Genomic DNA, 19,892 nt, shown 5'->3' with positions numbered 1-19,892 from the left:
GCTGGGCAGGGGGTGGAAGGCACAGTCACCTCGACTCGGGGCCACCCTGCAGCTCTCCTGAGTCCAAGCCCAGCAGCGACCGGGTCCCAGTCCCCACGCTTGTTGTCACGGTAACAAGCTTGTTCCCAACCAGCCAGGTTTTGGTCCTGCCGCCAGCCAAGAGGAACTCGCCCACAGGCGACCTGAGAAACAAGAGCGTCAGCCGACACCTCACCCACCGTGGGCTCTCTGAATGGGCATCTTGGTTTCAAAGGTACGCGGACTGAGGTGGGCCCTGGTCCCCAGAAGAGCGGGGCCCCACGATGTGCAGGGCAGCCTGGCCTGGGCCTCGCCTGCTGCCACCGCTGCCAAGTTCGGTGACAGAAGCCAAGCCAAGCGCTGGCCTCCCGCCCCGGGGCCCGGCCCGCACCTCTTGGGAACCGCTGTGAAGTTGGAGAACACATATCTGGCCATCATGTCCAGACATGTTTCCGTGAGCTCCAGGTGGAGATTTTTCAAGTTGTCATCAGCCTGGGCCATCGAATTCTCGTCTGCAGACCCCAAGCTGGCGCTGGTGAGGGACGTCTGGATCCTGCTGGAGGGAGGGGCCCCCGCGAGGTCAGGGACCAGTCAGGGCAACTCATCTCCCACCAGGGGCCAAAGCTCGAGGCATGCAAGTGCTGAGAGGGCTGCGCCCACACACCCCCCACCAGGGCGCACGGCCAGTCGAGCCACAGTGTGGCAAACCGCGAGGACACATCGTCCCAGAAAGAGGAGGAGCAGGGCCTCACAGGAGAGACCCAGGCCCACTCGTCGGAGCAGAGGCTCAGGAGACAGGGTAGAGACCGACGTCCCCTCACCGAAGCACAAGAGAGTTAGGGGATGGCTTGGTGGCAGAACAGTTTAGTCATGCAGAAACACAAAGATTGCATTCTGCCCACAGGGCCACCTCCCGATGACAGGGAGGGTCTGGGCTTTGTGTGCCGCTCTTCCCCCTCAACTCAGGCCCCTGGGGCCCCACAGACACCCAGCGACCAGTAGAAGAGGCTCATGCAGGTTTAATTCTGATACGAAATTTTACCGACCCTTTGCCATGTTTGGCTTGTGTTAAAGAATTTGCTAGAAAAAAGCTGAAAACTTCGCTGTCCCCATCCCCCCAGTCAAACCCTACTCGGCAGAGGCCAGCCTGAGGCTGGAGCCTAAGCCAGGCAGCAGTGAGGAGGTGGGTCTCCGAGCTTCGGACTCAGAGGCCTGAAGGGACTTCCTGGGGAGGACACAGCCCCCCACACAGCTCAGTGCAGCCTAGCCTGGTCGGCGCAAAACAGTGACCCCCAGAGCCCACACCTGCACTCAGACACAGCAGGGGGGAGTGACCGAGGCCGCGCCCCTCGACAGTTCAGGCCTCCCCAGCCCCCGCCTCCTCCCAGGCTGGCCCCCACCCCTGCTGCTCTGTACAGAGCCCCCCCCACCATTCCCTTTCAGCTACAACAGAAAGCAACCCTCTACTAAAAGAAAGCTCAAGATTAAAGTCCACTTGAGAGGATAGGAAAACCAAACCCTAGAATGCGTTTCCTCCCCCAACCTGCGTGGGCGCCGCTTTACTATGCGAAGGCCCCTTACCTCCGGGGATAGGCCTGCGGGTAGCTGCCACCGGCCACCTGGCTTTCTCAGAGCTACAGCCCTGCTCCAGGCTCCCAGGCCAGCCTCTGAGGAGGCCATGCAGCCAGCCCGTGCTCGGACGAGGCTTGGGGACAGAATGCAACCTTTCCACCCCTCACCTCCAGGCTCCCCTGGACCAAGGGCTGCCCCTTGGGCTCTCCTCCAGCTCCGGCCAGGGAGGGCGTGGGCAGGCGACGAGCTCATGCAAGCAGCCCCATGCACCGCCCCCCGGGCACTCCCGCCTGGCAGGGCCGCCTCGCGGGCCCTGCTCCAGGGCCTGAGCCCCCCGCCCGACGGAGCCCACTACCTGCGGACCACATGTTCAGACACACTGATGCTGCGGCACCGGAAGGCCTCGGCTGCAGGGCTCTCCTTGAATTCTTTCACGGGTGGAGAGTTATTCAAGCCTTGTTTGGGGGGTCTGGCTATCCTCAAACTACCAGGTGAGGAAGGAAGGCCCAAGCCCCAGAGAGCCCAGCTCCCGGGAGGGGAGAACAAGCCATTGGAGGGAGGAGGAGGAAAGGTCACAGGCCACAGGGTCAGGATGGAGAGCCCGAGGGTGAGATGAACAAAAAACCATGCCAGAGGCCAGTTAGCAGGGGGAAGAAACAGAAAATAAAAATGCATGAAAATACATGTCATAAACGTGACTGAGAAAAAGTCAGGTTTCACGCATGGAACCAAAACAAAGAACATTAGTGCAAATTAAACATGTATGGAGCGCTATGCACGGCAGATTCCAGGCTGTGCTGACCAGGCGCCCCACCCACCCCGCTCAGGGGCCGGGACGCCCCAAGGCCCTGAAGGTCACCGCTCAAAAGGCCGGTTCTTAGCTCAAGGCCCCTGGCACCCAGCTACTGGGAGCTTGAGAAGCCAGCTTTTGACTTTAGGTCACGCTGACCTGGTCATTCTGGAAAATGCCGTATCCCCACCAAGGGAGAACTGAAAAGCTTGGGCGGGAAGGCGGGGACAGAAAGAGGAGTCGCCGTTCGTAGGAGATGCAAACAAGACACGAGGCCTAGCACAGTTCTCTCAGATCTGGCAAAAGCGGCTGTGACGGGGTCCAGAGGAGCATGGCCCCTGCTCAGCAGGGGTGGAGAGCAAGCTCGGGAGAACGGGCAGCCCCGGCCCGAGACTGGGCTGACCATAGGGCCCCGGAGCTCCACCCCAGCCAGGCCAGGGATTCGGCCTCTCGAGAGCTACCGCTGCCCTGACGCAACCCTCGGCCCATCCGGTGGAGCCGGGCCCAGGCGCCCTACAGCTAGCATCCCGATTCCCAGCTCTGCGAGTCTGCACTCAGGGGCTCAGGCAGGCCTGGCCACAGTCCAGCACATGGGCTCCGCGACACCGCAGGCCACGCGGGCCAGCTGGGTGGGCAACAGCTTGCTCCTCCAGCTACATGAGGGCGCTAAAGGCCTCCACAGGCCCTGCCTCTACGCCAGGACCCCCTGGTGCCCAGCACAGTCTGAAAAGGGACATCCCCCAGCCACATCCCAGTGCCGCCGGCCGGCCTCGGGGCAGCAGGCCAGCCCAGACCTTATGTGCACCACGCCAGTCACAGGTCACGCTCGCAGACCCGCCCCGCTGCGCCCCATTCGCACCGCAGGCCCGCACCTCTTGGGCCTCTCGTTGAGACTAGTGCTTCGAGCTCTGAAGCTGTCTTTCTCAGGGGTGTCATCGAAGGGCAGGAGGACGTTGGAACGCAGGCCCTGGCGGAGTGGAGCAGACCTGAGCCATCGGCAGGGGGACTGACCCCCCTGGTTCTTCCCTCCGTGAGCCTGCCTGCAGTGCGCCGCGTCCCAGCAGGCCACGCTCGGCAAGCGCGGCACCTGACGACGCCCACTTCTGGCTCCCGACATCTCCACACCAGCCACAGATAGCCAACGGCAAAGCGGGTCCCACCCTAACTATGGGTTTGGCCTCCGCTGGCCTACCTTAGTGATAAAGGGAACAAAATCCTTCCGGAAGGGCAGGCGGCATCTAATGAACCACATGGCTATAACGTGATGGGCCAGGCACACGATGTACTGATTAAACCTGCAAGAAGAAAGGGAAGTGAGGCAGCTCTGATGAGGCCCTGAGGCCGAGCATAGAAGAGAGGCCCCAAGGCCAGAGGCCCATCGGAGGTCAAGGACCAGCATGGCTCTCGGCTGCAAGAGGCCTCAGGCTGGCCCAGGCCGTGGGCGGGAGGGACGGGCCAGCACTCACTTGGAGGGATTGGTGTAAGGCAGGGAAATGGCAAAGACACTCGCGTACTGCTCAGCTGCGAAGTTCCGGTAGAGGTGGGGCAGCCGGGCCAGAGCTGCAACAGGAGGGCACAAGGGTGAGGGGGCGCGGGCGGGCCGGGCAGACACAGGCCCACGCCTGCCGTCGCCAGGGGCCTGTGCTACTCCTGAAAGCCAGCGCGGCCACCCTGACCTAAGAGGGCTGCAAAGGACTGAAGGTCGCAGCCCCCTTGAACATGACCTTCCCTTGACCCTTGGCTCTCTATTCCAAGGGCTAGTAAACTATGGTCCCCAAGACCAAATCCAGCCAACGGCCAGCACTCGTGTGACCCATGAGCTAAAGATGGCTTTTATGTCTTTAAAAGGCTGTAAATAAAAAGAATGTGCAGCAGAGATCCTACGTGTCTCTTTGCAGAAGCGCTGGTGGCCCGGCTCTGCTCCCGTCACCGCCCTGCTGAGGGCCAGATGCGCACTAGGGTACTGGGAACGAGGGGGTGAATGGGGCAGGTGAGCAGGGCACCCTGAGCTCCTGGAAGCCCCTCCCTGCTGTGGTGTGTGTCCTGAGGGGAAGCGAGAGGAGGCTGTGAGAGCCCAAGTGCAGGGACCCGCGTCCAGCAATAGAGAGGCTTCTGGGCCGTTTAAACTGACACTGAGTATAAGAATGGAGCCGGCCACTGGAAAGCCAGAAAGGAAAGCATTCAAGGCTCAGGGGCAGGAAGTGCAAAGGCCCTGAGGCAACAGAGGATGGCACACCCCAGATGCTCCATGGAGTTGTGTCCCAAGAGAGGCGGCAAGATGAGGTCAGCAAAGCCAACACGAGTGACAGCCCCAACCCCGAGGGTCCGCCCCACACTCACATGTGCACTTGCTTGCACACAGAGACGGGAGGGGAGCCAGATGCTTACTTGACAGGAACTCGAGGAGTGGAATGGCCATGCTGGCCGTGGCTGAGATGTGCGTGAGCTTCACGACCAGGACGGGAAGCGCCTTGATGATGATGTCGGGCATCTCCACGCTACAGATGGCCAGCGCCACGACGCACTGGCTAGCACAGCGGTAGATCAGGCCTTGCTCCAGGCAGTACACCATCTCCCGCTGTGGGGCAGCATGGGTGCCTCAGACCCAGCCCGCCACGCCCCCCCCCTGCCCACAGACAGGTCTCCCCTCACCCACTCCGGAATGTTCTACAGAAAACAAGATCAAGGCTTAGCAAGGTTAGCTGCCTCATCCCAGGTCCCTGAGCCCCTAACCAGCACAGCACCAGGAGCTGAGCCCTCTCGAGGTGACTGGACAGTGGGGCAGCTGTGGTCAGGCACTCCCTGATGCTTCCTGCCCACCAACAGTGGCCGGCCGCCCCGGCGCCTCAGCCCATCCTGGAGCCAGAATGCGCTGGGCCCATTACCTCTTTAGTTATGGGCCCCATCCCCCTTATGACAGGGGAGGTTCTGCCTGACACAGCAAGGCCACCAGGCCCACTCAACTCCGGGCGGCCTCCCACGTGAAGACGCCATGCCATGCCCAGCAGGAGACAAGTGCAGCTCGGGCCATAGCCTCTGGGCAAACCCTGTAGCGCAAGGCCCCACGGACCACTAAGTTTCCCGTAGCCAGCCCCATCCCTCAGACACACTCCAGGCTCCGGGGGTCCTAGGGACACCTTCAGCCCAGGCGGACAGCTGCCCAACAGGGCGCGGCCAGGAAGAACCAGGCCAAGCGGCACAGGAGTGCCCGGAGGCGGGGCAGCGGATGGGCGCGGGGCACCAGCTCCAGACATCGCTGCCGTTGGCTCTGAGCAGCCCAAGTCTAGCGCAGGCCCCTCTCCCTGCTGGCTGGGACCCCGAGGGCACTAGCCGACCTCTCCAAGACTTCTGTTCCCTCACCAAAGACGGCCGGCTGACCAAGAAGCATTGGGATTCTAATGGACACGGTGGACGTGCCCAGCAGCGCGATATCAGGGAGCTGCTGTGTGCCCGCTGATGGCAGAAGCGCAGGCAGATGGAAGTCAGGCGCCCTGGGCCCCGCTGCCAGCCTCTCAACACAGGCCCAGCGCTTGTCCCGAAGCCAGGCAACGCTCCATAGAAAGAAAAGATGCCGCCGCGTGTGGGAGGGCAGCAGAGGGCCCAGGCCCCCCGGGTGATGCGGAAAACGTCCGGCCGGGCTGGCTGACGCAAACATCCTGCGGAGCAGGCTCGCCTGTCCCTCTCCCACCAGGTACCTGTCTGGTTTTGTCCAAGTAATTATGGTAAGAGATCAGCGCCGTCAGCACGGGAACCACAGCCAGATGCAGGTCAGTTCTGGAGAACCCTTCTGGGGTGCCTCGAAGCCGCTCCAGGGTTCTGGGACCTGAAAGCTGAAGACCAGGGCTCAGGTGGCAGCACGCCCAGCAGCGAGGAGAGGGCGAGTGCTAGATGGCCAAGAGCCCGGGGAGGGGGAGCCCTTCCTACATCCTTCTCTGGCCAAGGGTCTGCCTTTTCAGACGTGGGAGCATGCCCACACCCAGTGGCCAGGGACAGACAAGAGACGGGGCGCACGTGTCCCAGAAACCCCGGTGAGGAAGAGAGGGGAAAGAAGTTAAGACAGCACACTCAGATGGTGAGTTCAAGCCCTTCACGGAGATCTCCGATTTCCTGCCCCCTGAGCAGGGAAGGGAGGACGGGGCCTCAGGGGCAGGATCTGCACTGCAGATAGGGGTCTGTGTCTGAACGGGACTGCCCTCTCATGCGTCCACACGTGACCTCCCAGGACCTCGCGGGCAGGGCAGGAAGGCACTAGAGGTAGCCCCACCGCGAGGGGCAGCATTACCACGGAGCAGAGGGCGGAAGACAGCTGGTCGACGCTGCACGGAGACGTGAAGATGAGTACCTTGTAGCGCAGGGACTCAGGCAGCTTGCTGAGCACGAGCTTCAGCACCTTCCAGTCCGCCTCCTGCAGGAAGAGCGGCCGCTCAGGGGGCGGTCGCGCCCTACAGGGGAAGACGAGCTCTCAGAGCCTCAAGCTGTGTGTGCAGCCAGGCAGCTGCAAGGCCTCTGGACCCCCTCTGTCCCCACAGGAGCACGTGTTCCTCTGAGAAAGTTCCCTGCTGTACATCAGCTGCACCCTCCAGATGCCAGGCTGAGCGGGAGGCCCAGGCACAGCCAGTAGCGGCTCTCTGCCCTGAGCTGGCCCTGAACTTCCCACACCTGCCCCACCCTCCCCATGTGCCTACCGGTGACCCACAGGCTGCCTGCCCAGGACACTGATACCCATCCAGGGCACCATGAACGCATAGCAAGAGAAAAGCCCGTATCCTAACTCCAAGAGAAAAGCAGCACGTGTTCCTGAATAAGAACAAGCCCAAGAACCCGCTCCAGGACCAAAATCCACTGAGGGCCACCGCAATGAGGAGGACGTGGTTGTGGCTCCCACTAGAACCTGCCTGGTGAGTCCTCCCCACCTCATCGGGGGAGACCACAGCCCATAAGTGACACCAATGGCTGTGAGTCCTGAAAGCCTTTCCCCAGATTGAGCCTGGGACTCAGAGGCCTTGAAACTCTCACAGGAAGTGCCCGACAGCCCCCTTCGGTGCCAACGCCTGGTGCCCCCGGCAAGAAGAAGCCGCTTCCCTGCATGTGGCCCTCCAGGGCTGACCTAGGCCAGCACAGGCTGCCCAGCCCCGTGGCGGCACACCACTGACCACGTGGCCTCTCTCGCCGGCCCCTGTGCGGGAACAGGCCTCCACCCTGCCCCTCCGCGGTGCGGCCCCAGCTACGTCTCTGCCGGCACCTACCCTACCTCCAGGCTCTGCTTGTCCTGCCCCTGGAACCTCTCCTGCCTTTCAGGGCCTCACTCGGCCCTCCAGCTGCCCCCAACCAGAGGTGACTGCACCCCCCTGATTGCACACAGCCCGTCTCTGCCTCCACCTGATGCATGTCATCCAATGACTCGTTATCCCTCTACACACCTTCATCTTACACCAAAGCCACCTCCCAGAGGTGGGAACACGTCCTCAGCTCCATGCCCAGCTCCACATGACGGGCCACACATGGCTACAGATGGTTACAGACCCACCATAGGCATGGGGCGGCAGCGCGCACGCCAGCAGCGGACCCCCGACGTGGCTGACACAAGGACCGGAACTGTGCCCGGCGCGGCGGAGGGACCGGCTGGCTCACCTGCTTCAAGCACTGCAGGAGGACACGGAAGAGCAGGGAGTAGGGCAGAGAGCCGAGCCGCACCGCGGGGCCTGCAGGCGCGGGGCCAGGCGGCCCGGTGGGAGGCGACAGGGGGCCACTGGCCTTCTTCTCCGGGCCCCTCTCCGGCTCCCTGTGGAAGCAGGCGGGATAAGCACTGAGGCCGCAGGTAGGAACCGGCGCGGGGCCCCGGCCACCCCACACTGCCATCGGTTGGCTGCGGGACGTCCCTCAGACCCACGGGCACCCCCGGGGCAGGGAAGGGCTAGCTCCCCGGCCTGGAGCTGGGGGCACGGCTGACACGCACATGGCGTCGCAGACACAGTAAGGGCTGAACCTCACGGCCCCATCCTTGCTGGGCAGGCCGAGGCGGTGCAGCGAGTCGGCCCTCAGCAACAGCAGGAAGTCGAAGGCCTGTGGGGAGAAAGCGAGGTCCAGCGAAGCAGGGCCAACGCCAGGCCAACGCCGGGCCCGTCCACTCACACGCCAGCCTCTCTGGGAAAGGCCGTGCCCGCTAACAGCACACACATCCCAACTGCTCCGCGTCCGCAGCAGCGCGGGTGGTACCACACGGCCATTCCTGGCCTCCTCCCGCAGCGCCCAGGGCCTGCCCCCAGGACACAGGGACAGCACGGCCCACACTCTGACCGGGCAGCGCCCCGCACCCCCGAGTGTCGGAAAACACAACTGTGCTCAGGCCACCGGCACATCCTCCAATGAACGACAGGTCACTTAACACGCGGCACAAATGACGGACGGCTGCCCCACCGCACAGAGGCTCTGGAAGGGACCAAGACTTCCATCCCAGTGACCTCCGCTCAGCCTGGTGCCAACATCTACAATGGCAGCCGCGAGCTGTGTGCTCTGCCCCGTGTGGCCTCGCCCCACCACCAACCGACCGCGGCCCCAGGGCTGACAGGGCTGTCGCCTGAAAGCGATGGAATCCCATCTCCGCCCACGCCCGGGGCCACCGCCTGGCTCAGCCCGGCCCGCGGACACAGACAAGGGGAAGGGCAGCAGGTCCAGGCAAGGCTGCAGCCACAGCCGGTGCAGAGGACGGAACAGTCTGCAGGAGACCCCTCCTGGGCCCCCTGCCACCTCCCCAGCCTGGGGTCCCTGCGGGCACTACCAGGCCCCCAGGAAGCTGGCCATGGCCAGCCGTGAGCGGCAGTGGGGGCACCCAGAGCCGCGGACAGCCACCAGCCCCGTCATACCTGCAGCCGGATGCTGCTTGCGATGGGCAGGGCATAGTCGTGCCTGTAGTGCAGCTCCATGTGGCTGACGAGCGTCTCATACACACGCACCGCATGGCTGGCAGGCAAGGCGTACAGCTTGGTCTGCAGAGAGAGCGTGCCGGTCACTTCAAGGGCAGGAGGCTGAAAGACAGCCAGGGAGCCAGCGCCCCGGTGCCCAGGAGGAGAGGAACAGGACAAACTCTCCGGAGTGACTGGACAACACACAAAGCCTTCAGGCTGCTAACTCCGCTCCCGGGACTTTATCCCGTGGACGCTCCCACGTGTGCACACTGTTACGGCAAAAAATCAAAAACAACATGTTTGTGTCAGCAGCAGGGAATCCACTAATAAATCTCTGCAACATGTGCAACGGGGACCCGTGAGCCAAAAGCACATTCTCCTGCCACCTGCAGAGCAGGACAGACCAGGGGTGAGCGAGGCCCCATCGGCTCCAGGGCGTGATCCAGGCCTGTCATCCCCACAGCGAGCCCCCTCCCTGACAGGTGAGCCCAGGAGAGGCCAGGTAAGACCTTGGCGTGGGGGGTGCCGCGGGGTGGCATGGGCTGGCCAGGAGCTGGGGGTCCAGCCGCAGCCAGAGCGACCCCTCCATGGCTTGTGGTACTCTTGAGGAGAGCAGCGGGGCCTTAAAACATAGATCATTGGTGTTCTTGTTCAAGAAAAATTAACAAAAAAAAGAGAGGGGGTGGTGGGAGTTGGACACAATGCTCAGGCCTATTCAGAAAGCACCGCAGGGACAGCTACAGCCGGGCTTGCCTGTTCTGGCAGGAAAGACAAATGCAGTCTAAGTCTTCGCTATGTTCACGCTACTTGTGTGTTTCACGCGGATGCAGATTACTTTTTAAACAAGAACCGCCTGACCCAGGACTTTGCCTCAGCTAGCCAACAGCGTGGTACTGTGGCCCCCGGTCTGCAGGGCTGGAGTTCCAAGTGAGGGCAACGGACCACCTTCCCAGCTTCTCAGAGGCAGGAGTCTGGGCTCGCTCAGGCCAGTGCACTCCCTCACCCACCAGAGGTCTAAAGGGGGCCGGGTTCCCGTGACAGGAGGCCACGGAGGTGACGGAAGGCCACGGAGGTGCCAGCCAGCTTTCTGCAAACACTTCAAACTTCTGCACCAGGAAATAACCATCCCGTGTAAGCGTTAGGAGACACTGTGTGAAAGAGAAGCATTTGAGGCCAGTGGTTCAAGTACAACATTTTACGTAATACTGATGCTGGCCTGTGAGCTTGAGTGACACTGTGACGCGGAGAGTCAGTGACAGGCCTGGCGGCCAGCAGCAGAGCCCAGGCGGGGGCCGGCTGGGGGCGTGAAGGGGCCCAGGCGGGCCTGGGAGCACGGGAGGCCGGCCGCGGTGCAGGGAGGCAAGCGCCAACCCCTGACAACAAACTCATCCACGACACACAAAGTCCTCTCACAACTCAGTAAAAAGACAAATGATCCCGTTAAAAAATGAGAAGATCCGAACAGACGTTTCCCCAAAGACGACATACAAATGGCCAACAGGCACCGGAGGAGGTGCTCATCCTCCTCACGAGGGGCATGCGGACCAGACCACAGGGAGCAGCACTTTACGCATAGCGGCCCGGCTACGCTCCAGAGAAGCACAAGATCCGCGTGCTGGGGAGGACGTGGGGAAGGGCAGCCTTGCGCACTGCTCCCGGAGATGGAGCGGCCCCTGTGGAAGACAGTCTGGCCGCTCCTCGAATGATTACGCCCAGGGTCGCCATCCGAGCCGGCAAGTCCACTCGCAGGCGTGCACCCAAGAGAAGTGAAAACCCATGTCCACACACTGGCACACGGACGTTCACCGTGGTGGGATTCACAGTGGCCCAAAGGTGGAGCCACCCAGTGTCCGTCAGCACAGGAACCGATAAGCAAAGACGGCAAATCCACACGAGGGACGACGAGCCATCCGAGCAAAGCACTGAGCCCTGCTACCAGCCAGGTGAGCCTTGAGACACTCAGAGCGCACACTGCACAAGTCCATCATTATGAAACGTCCGGAGCAGGAAGATCCACAAGACACACAATGGACTGGTGGTTGCCAGGGGCCAGGGTGCCGAGGGGGAATGGGGAGGGACTGCTAATGGGTGTGGCGTCCCTTCTGGGGAAAGAAGACGTTCTAAAGTTGCAGTGATGCAGCGATGGCCACACAAGTCTGTGGAGATACTGGAAAATCCACTGGATTACACGCTTGAAGTGCATCAATTCTCTGGTACGTGAACTGTATCTCTCAACAAAGCTACTAAAATCATCCCGCAACCACAGGGCCAAAACGGACAGCAGGCCTCCCCACCTCGGCAGCGGTGGTGAGAGCTGGCGGGGGGGGGGGGGCAGCCCTAGCTTGGGGGCATCTCTGCAAAGACTGGCCCTGCAGCCCTCACGAGCCCCCATGCTGGGACAAGGAGTCCGGGTCACACCGGGCTGCCATCTGCGACCCCCAGGGACTGCCCTGGTCTCCCCAGAGACGTGTCCCTGCAGAGCAGCATTCCAAGGGGCGCCTGGTTGGCGCGCCCTCCCAGAAGAGCAGAGGCCCACCTGAAGGATGACCAGGAGCCCCAAGACGGCGGTCTTCACATCCTCTAAGGAGGCTGAGTACGCCGCCACATCTCTCTCCTCCAGCTCAGGGGGTGGAGAAAGGGAGCGGGCAATCACCTTTAGAGAGAAAATGTGGATTCAGCTCCCTGGCTCGGGGCTCCCTCCAGCGGCACTGGTCAGACCCAATACTTTCTCCTTTATTTCTCAAAAGCTGCATTTTACACACCTGAGGGACCGTTCAGAAAGCGTGTATTTCACAGTTAAGAGAAGAACACGCTAGTTATGCAGAAGGACAATGCGCCCAAGCCCCAGTGCCCAGCCCAGCTCCCGTGGGGCACGGCCACAGGTGTCTCCCAGGACCCGCCCCAGTGCCAGCCCGGCCACATCCCTGCTGGGAGGGGAGCCCTGCCTGAGACACAGCCCATCGCTCTGCGGAGAATGGGGACAGGAGGTCCAGGGGCCAGTGCTGCTGCGGGGCTTGGCCATAAACTGGGGCCCCTCTGGCAGCCCAGGTACCCAGAGCCCCGGGCTCGAGCGGCCCTCACCTTTTCCACAATGTCCAGGAGGCTGTTGAAGTGGTGGGTATGACAGCCTTCGGCCAGGTCCACCAGCAACTGGGTGGCCAGTTTCCGGACTTGGGGGTCTTTGTCCTCGGGGACGTGGGAGAGCTGGGAGATGACCACTGAGCTGATCAGCTCCTCCTGGGGCAGCACAAGCCGGGGGGGGGGGGGGGGGGGTGAGGCACGTGTGGCAGGGATGTGGCAGCACCTGAGGGGCGCTCTGCACAGCCCCTCAGGGGCCCAGGCCCACAGGCCCGATGCACCGAGTGTCCTGGCTAGCTGCTGCCCATTCAATGTCACAGCGGTGGGCCCCCATGTGCGTGCGCCTGGGGTAGGAAGACCCTGTCCCTGACATCACAGGGTCCGCTGTGATGGGCAATGTGACGACAGCTTTCAGAGGGAGGTACAAAGCACCACAGCAGCAGAGAGCAGGACAAGACCGACCCTGACATGAGGAAACTGAGAACCCAGAGGGGCTTCCTGGAAGAGGCATCACTGAACTGGACTCCAAGGGACAGAGATACAGGAAAAAGGAAGGCTAAGAGGGAAGGAGTGGGCAGACCGGTGCTGGGAACACCAGAAATGCTGGTGAGGCTGCCCTGAAGCCACACAGCGCCTGAAGTGCAGCTCCTAGGGGAACGGGCATGCGAGCAAGGGGCATGCAAACGTGTCTGAAGGATGCACTCTAGCCACAGACCAAATAAAGGACAGACCGGAGGGAAAGAACGAACAGTAGAGAGGAAGGCAAGACATGGAACCACAGTGGTCGGGCTGGGACTAGAGAGTGTGAGCACAAAAACGAAAAGAAAACTTCCCTAACAGGAGACTCTGCTCAGAACTTTTGTTCTAGGTCCCGAGCAGGCCCATGATCCCTGAGGGCAGCCCCGCGACTCTAGGCCCAGCATAGGCCTGGCGGGAGGCAGGAATGAACATCCAAGTGCGCAAACAGGGGGTGAACCAAGCCTGTTAAGAGAGCCTGCCACAGAAAGGCACCTGTTGGACCCCAAGTCCAGGGCAGACCCAGGAGGCTCGCAGAGACCCCACCCCTCGAGCCCACTGACCCCAGGGCATCCCCCCCACACACCCCCCAGCAGGACTCGCACCTCATAGAACTGCCTGTTGATGAGCAGCACGAAGGACAGGACATCCAGCACCTTGATGCGAACGGCACTGCGGGATTCATTCCTGGGGGCAGGGCACACCTGCTGGGGCCGGGGTAGGGGGCACCAGGCCCCAGCTCACCCTGCACCCTGCGCCCCAGGCCCACACGCCTCTGCGGCAGGGGAGAGCCACTGAGGACTCCGCCCTCATGGGGCCTGGCTTGTGAACATCCAGACCAAACACGGGGCGACGGGACAGAGCGCTCAGCCCCCAGAGCAGCATCTTTCTAGACGACCACTCCACAGGAGCAAGCACACGCAGGTGCCTCAGAGGACTCTATCCTACCGGAAGACCAACCTGCTACCACTCCTTCCAAGAATGAGAAAGGAAAACCCTGACCGGACCAAGCCTGGGCTCCAGGGGGCAGGCTGGCCCCCGAAGGCTCCCTACCTGAAGAATCTCTCCATCAGCAACTGCAGGTTGTGAATCCAGCCGTCCTTCGCCGGATGGATTGACTGCGCCCTGTAGGTTATTAAGTTTAAGAGGGAGGACTCCTGTGGAAGAAAAAGCCTGGCGTTAATGAGCTGCTCTGCTCCGAGGAGGTTTTCCTACACTCATGGCCGGCCGGGCTGCTGACCCCCCCGGGGGGGGGGGCAGTTCTGCTTACAAATGCCAGCCACTTCCCCAGGTGGGCAATCCACACAACAAAGGCGCTAATAGCGGTGAGAATTCACTTAAAGACCCACACAAGAGCCTTGGCATCAGGCTGTGGGTTTCTGGCACGAGCGCTTCCTGCTGCCTGGTGTGCAGACGCACCAAGCAACAAGTCTCCACGGAGCCAGCCAGCACCTTCCTCCGCACAGGTGGGAGGAAGCCGACGGTTCAGCTAGCGCCTGTCTGACCGTCCCACACGCAGTCAACCCGCTGACGCCCTAGCAGACTTCCCGGGAAAGCAGGAGCCTGCCGGCCAGCCCTTCAATTCAAACTCACACAGAGCCATTTCAGCCGCGGCGTCCCACCGCTCCCCCAGCAGCCAACCCTCAACCACCCTCTTGCGCGAGCACCAAAGGCCCCGCCAAGTTGGGGGAGAAGTGATCTTACAGGCCTCTGGTCTGCGCATCGCTCAACGAGCTCAAAGTATCTCTCCTGAGAGCCGTGGAACTCGTTCTGGTCACACAGCTCTTCCACTGTGGTCAGCAGGTCGTGGACGATGGCTCTGAGCTCCGGGCTGTCCAGGCTCTGCAACACAAAGGTGCAGTCACAGAGGGGTGACTTCAGCTCCCCTCAAGGACTCGGCCTGAGTCCTGAGCTCCAGCGAGCTGCATGCAGACACCCCTCAGGCCTTCCCGCTGGGACACGAGGCAGCCGGGCCCTTCTCGCTCATTTGGGAAGTGAGGGCCCCAGGGAGCCCTGCTTTGCCCATCCAGCAGGCCTTAAAGGGATCGACTCCGAGGATGTTCACATGTCCCTAAGGCTCAAACATCTCCTAGAGGCCCCAGGGCTGTGGCCTCCCAACCTGCCACTCCAGAGTGAAGCAGGGCCTGGCTAGCTGGTGGGTGACAGCGGTCGGTCCAGCAGCCAGACCCTGAGGAACGACAGTCCAGTCCTCAGTCCACTAGCCTGGCCACGCACATCCCCAAGCACGGGCCCCGGTCCCTGGGCCCCGCCCCCACCCCGCCCCCGGGGGAGACCCTGCCCCGCTCCCCAGGGAGGCCCCTGGGGAGACCCCCGCCCCAAGCCCATGCTAGACACCGCAGTCCCCGCGCTGCACCATGTCCTCCCCTCCCCGCCCCGCTAGTACTTCAGCCAAAGTTGCGGCAAAGTGGGAGCCATCCCATTACCCTTCTGGCCTCAAGTGACACCAGACCCACCCCTCGCCCACCTGCGTTCCCAAAGCACGGAGCAGCGTCAAAGCCAGCATCTTCAGCAGGTGAGAGTGCAAGGAGCTGTCCGAGCACGTGGCGGGGCAGGCACAGAGGGAGAGCGCTCCTCATCGGGAGATGAGCCGCAGGCCCCCAGCCGCCCCAGCAAGGGCCCCATGGCCTACCAGCCCACCATCCCAGTCCCCCCCATCCCCCGGTGCCCACGGCCTTCTGGCCGCCTCACCTGGAGCTGCTGAAGCAGGCGCTCCATGATGTTCAGCAGGATGTCCCACGCCACAGCCTGGAGCTCCCTCCGGTACTTCTTGATGAGTCTGGTTATAGAGAGGACGATTTCGTAGGACACCACCTCGTTTGGACAGGTCATGGCCTGGAACGAGAGACCCAGGGAACACACAGTGGTCAGCCGCTTCCCGCTCCTGCCCGGCAAGCCCCCCATCCCATGGCCCTCAGGACCACCTCTCCCAGACCTGCTCCCCACACGTCTCTCACGGGCCACAGAAGAAGTCTCTCAGGAGCCCAGAAACAGTCTTTCTACCCCGGCTCCAAAGGGCTGGACTCAGCCAGACCACTCGCTGCCGATCCTGGGCCACTGGCTCACCAGCCTAGAGACCCAGAGTGCTACCCCTGCAAACTGAGGGCAAAGACCACGCCCTCCACCGCCCGAGAAGTGGGTCGCGGCAGGAGGGACGAGGCTCGGGACACTGTGCAGCACCGGGCACCCGGGCCCGGCTCACAGGGCGCCCTGCCCACGCGTTAGAACGTGTACAGCAAGTGCCCGGAACGCCGGCGGGCACCACGGACACAGAAGCTACATCTCGGGCCTCTCTCTAGAGCAAGAGCAAGACCAGTGCTTGCCGAGATAAAACCGCCACCTCGGGGAGTCTGAAGCAGTTCTGATGCTGATCTACACGAGGTGAAACCCGTTAAGACAGAACCTTACTTAAAAATAAAACCCTTGGGGCTCCTGGGTGGCTCAGTTGTTAAGCGTCTGCCTTCGGCTCAGGTCAGGATCCCAGGGTCCTGGGATCGAGCCCCGCATCGGGCTCCCTGCTCCGCGGGGAGCCTGCTTCTCCCTCTCCCACTCCCCCCGCTTGTGTTCCTGCTCTCGCTCTGTCACTCTCCATTAAATAAACAAATAAAATCTTTAAAAAAATAATAATAAATAAAAACAAATAAATAAATAAATAAAATAAAACCCTCCTGGGCGCCTGGGGGGCTCAGTCGTGGAGCGTCTGCCTTTGGCTCGGGTCATGGTCTCAGGGTCCTGGAATCGAGCCCCGCATCGGGCTCCCTGCTCTGGGAAGCCTGCTTTTCCCTCTCCCACTCCCCCTGCTTGTGTTCCCTGTCTCTGTCAAATAAATAAAATCTTTATAAAAATAATATAAATCCTTCCAAGAGTCCTAAACTTCATGGTCTCCAAGATGCAAAGCAAGTGACCAAAAGCTGCGCCTCCCCCCCGCCCCACCCAGCTACTATGGTGCACAAACCCAGTCACCTCATAAAACGATGGCAGCACGGACGTCGGGGAGTTCTTGAGGGAGTAGAGTCGGTGTGCTCCCCAGAGAGCCATGCCCACAAAGAACACAGCCCCTCTCAGCAGCGGGGCATCTTCCATGTAGGCTCTGGAACAATCCGCAGGAAGACCACGTGTCAGGGGAGCCCATGTAGCCTCCCCAAGCTCCCTGCTCTTACAGGGCAGGCACACGGGATGTAAGCTCTAACTCTAGCGCAAGCTTCCGAAGCAGCCACCTCAAAGGGACAGGAAAGCTCTCAGCCCCCTGGAGAAGGCTTTGTGGCAGCTGACCCAAGCCACCTGGCCCGCCCGGGTCCGCCCCAGGCCTGGCGCACACTCGCCTGTCCTCCATGATACGACACATGTTGTAGATGGCACTGTGGCCCAGATGGGTGCCCAGGAGGTTACGCATCAGCTGGGAAACAGAATGCACCGCCGTCAGAGATGGGCAGAAAGAAGCCCCAGGCCCCGGGGGCCAGCCTCGCACAGCCACCACTCTGAAGCCCTCTGCGTCCAGCCGCTTCTCCACCACCTCCTCCCAAACACAGAGGCTGTAGAATTTTCAAAATGCTGCTAAAACCCTGGCCTCAGCTCAGCCCCCTGGGAAAATGTTACTGGATTCCCCTCAACAGGGCAGATGGCCATTCCCTGAACACAGCATGGCCCCTGTCCTATCCACGTGCCTGACTTTTAACTTCATCCAGGGAAGAACTCTCCAGAACAACAGTTCAGACCCCCACCTTCCAGCAAGGCTCACAGAGCTCCTTGACGTTGATGGTACGGCAGAGGGTGACGATGAACAAGGGGAGGCTCTCAGCCGGCAGGCAGTTGTAACAGACCACGGCATCCAGCACCTGCAGGGAGACCTGGGGAGGGGGGATAGGGGTCATGCCGGCCCTGCCCTGCCTCCCGCCCGCAGGGAGGTGACCCCCTAGCCTCCTGCCCACCCTCCTTTGGTTGGTGACTGCCGCCCCTCCCCACTGCCAAAGCAGCCTTCCTTAGAACAGCAAGAGTGAGTGAGCATCACCGTCACTGTAGGTCACCCCATCCTGAACTATGACCCCACGACGGAGGTCATCCAACCAACCACCCTTACTGCAGAGTCCTGAGTACCAGAGAGGCCAAGCAGCTAGCCCAGGGCCACACAACCAGTGAGGGGCAGTGCAGGGCTTGACCCCACAGCTGGGGTTTCAAGCACTCCGCCACCCGGCCCGCCCAGAAGGAGGGTGAGAGGAACCAACCCTGGGGAGGACCAGCTACTAACCTCTATGTCCACGGATGACACGGTCTGGACACACAGCAGGCAGATCATACTGTTAGAGGAAGCGAAAAGTCAGCAGAAGGATATGTTTCTCAAGAGACTGCATGGCTCCGTCTCACCTTATGGTGACTCTACAAGTCAGTTAAATCAAGAACTCGACCCCCTGACGGCTCCACTCACCCACAGACAAGCAGGTGCCTGCCCTGGGCCAACCACTGCTCAGTGCTGGCTGGAAAGCACCAGCAAGACCCAGCCCCTGCCCTCACGGCTCCCAGAGTACGTGAACAAACAACAACAAAAACGACGATACAGAAACCTCGGCTAGGGACGCCTGGGTGGCTCAGTCGGTTAAGCCTCTGCCTTCGGCTCAGGTCATGATCCCAGGGTCCTGGGATCGAGTCCCACATCGGGCTCCTTGCTCAGCAAGGAGCCTGCTTCTCCCTCCGCCTGCCTCTCTCCCTCTCTCTCTCTCTCTCTGATAAATAAATAAAATCTTTAAAAAAAAAGAAACTTCAGCTAACGTAACTCGTCTAGTAAAGAGAAAATGCTATCATTCTATAAATGTTAAGCAAAGGGCGGCTACGCTGCTCCCAGCATCTCCGACTGTTTGCTGATTCCAGCAGCTTTAGTCACACTGCAGAGCTACATGCAGCGCACAAGGCAGCAGGACTATGATCAGAAGGACGTTATTGGAACTCTTCTTACTGGACCATTGATGCAATGTATTCATCCAGGTAGCAGCTGTTGAACTTAACCAAGTTCACAAGTACCAGCAGGAATTCTGAGGACAGGCCGACGTCCATCCACTGCAGGACAAACCCAGCTGAGGAAGAAGAAGAGAAGGGCGGTGTACTGCCTACTCAACTCCTCCCCAGGAAAACACCCCGGTCCCTTCCGCTGCTGTCAGCCACGTCACCTGCCCCCATGCAATAGCAGGCCATGTGCAGGCCGACGGAGGCTCGGACTGTCAGCTCGGACTCTGAAATTTACCAGCCCCCAGGAGGCACTGAGGGGGTCCAGGCTGAGAGGCAGTAGCGGGGTTTGTGTGTTGGATGCTCAGAGCCCGGGCCCCCGAGGCTGGGCTGTGCGAGCATCGCTGGGCACGTGTCTAGGAGGCAGATTCCTGGCCCTCTACCCCTCCCTGAGACTCTCTCAACAGGGACAAAAGCCACGCTTGGCCACTGGCCAAATCACCTCAGAAAACCTGAGCATGGCCGCCAGTCAGCACCTGTCCTGGAGACAGCTGAAGCCCATCTCTGGGCCCCAGTCAGACTGACTTCCTCCTCTTTCCTCTTCTCCTCACAGCGGTGACATGAAACCTCAAGACCCACGGAAACGTCACCCCATCAGGACAACAGAGAGGAAGGCCAGCCAAGGGGAGGGCTAGGAGGTCAGGCCCAGGGCACAGAGAGACCCAAGAAAACACAAAGAGGCGGCCCCAGCCCCCAGAAACCTCAGGGTACCCTGGATAAAATACAGGCTGACGCCTGGGTCAGCAGCACACTCTCCCTACAACAGAACTCGGACCACCTCCTGCCCACCTAGTAGGCCTCACTCCCCAGGGACTCTGAGCCAGCAGGTCTGGAGAGAAGCCCAGGACTGTCCATCTCTAACAAGCTCCCCAGGAGACCGTTGGCTACTCCAGGCCGCACCTGGGCAAGCAGAACCTCGTGGTGCCGCGCCCTCTGCAGGCCATCCTTGTAAACTGCAGCACCCCCTCTGCACCTCAGCAGCCTTCTGGCATCCGGGGTTC

General features: G+C 61.4%; 1 protein-coding gene across 5 annotated transcripts in view; it reads right to left on the bottom strand.

The window, feature by feature from the left end:
• TSC2 (TSC complex subunit 2) overlaps positions 1 to 19,892 on the bottom strand; it is a 33,794-nt gene that overhangs the window by 8,879 nt on the left and 5,023 nt on the right. For 2 of the 5 annotated variants that reach the window (XM_035021969.1, XM_035021965.1), the window contains exons 6-28: positions 18,845 to 18,962; positions 18,143 to 18,191; positions 17,619 to 17,744; positions 17,220 to 17,293; positions 16,861 to 16,987; positions 15,589 to 15,732; positions 14,584 to 14,721; positions 13,933 to 14,036; positions 13,485 to 13,566; positions 12,367 to 12,522; positions 11,822 to 11,938; positions 9,244 to 9,366; positions 8,337 to 8,443; positions 8,012 to 8,162; positions 6,663 to 6,785; positions 6,076 to 6,210; positions 4,769 to 4,958; positions 3,847 to 3,940; positions 3,573 to 3,675; positions 3,253 to 3,347; positions 1,946 to 2,074; positions 410 to 574; positions 30 to 182 (exon numbers count right to left, since the gene is read on the bottom strand). In XM_035021969.1, the coding sequence (XP_034877860.1) occupies positions 30 to 182; positions 410 to 574; positions 1,946 to 2,074; positions 3,253 to 3,347; positions 3,573 to 3,675; positions 3,847 to 3,940; positions 4,769 to 4,958; positions 6,076 to 6,210; positions 6,663 to 6,785; positions 8,012 to 8,162; positions 8,337 to 8,443; positions 9,244 to 9,366; positions 11,822 to 11,938; positions 12,367 to 12,522; positions 13,485 to 13,566; positions 13,933 to 14,036; positions 14,584 to 14,721; positions 15,589 to 15,732; positions 16,861 to 16,987; positions 17,220 to 17,293; positions 17,619 to 17,744; positions 18,143 to 18,191; positions 18,845 to 18,962 (2,803 nt within the window). The remainder of the gene's footprint in view (positions 1 to 29; positions 183 to 409; positions 575 to 1,945; positions 2,075 to 3,252; positions 3,348 to 3,572; positions 3,676 to 3,846; positions 3,941 to 4,768; positions 4,959 to 6,075; positions 6,211 to 6,662; positions 6,786 to 8,011; positions 8,163 to 8,336; positions 8,444 to 9,243; positions 9,367 to 11,821; positions 11,939 to 12,366; positions 12,523 to 13,484; positions 13,567 to 13,932; positions 14,037 to 14,583; positions 14,722 to 15,588; positions 15,733 to 16,860; positions 16,988 to 17,219; positions 17,294 to 17,618; positions 17,745 to 18,142; positions 18,192 to 18,844; positions 18,963 to 19,892) is intronic. The other 3 variants (XM_035021966.1, XM_035021967.1, XM_035021968.1) reach the window with 3 other exon arrangements.

The sequence above is a fragment of the Mirounga leonina genome, unplaced genomic scaffold (genome assembly GCF_011800145.1).
Source record: "Mirounga leonina isolate KUSES-001 unplaced genomic scaffold, KU_Mleo_1.0 Mir_175, whole genome shotgun sequence".
Lineage (NCBI taxonomy): Eukaryota > Metazoa > Chordata > Mammalia > Carnivora > Phocidae > Mirounga > Mirounga leonina.
This window is presented reverse-complemented; position numbering and strand designations above follow the sequence as displayed.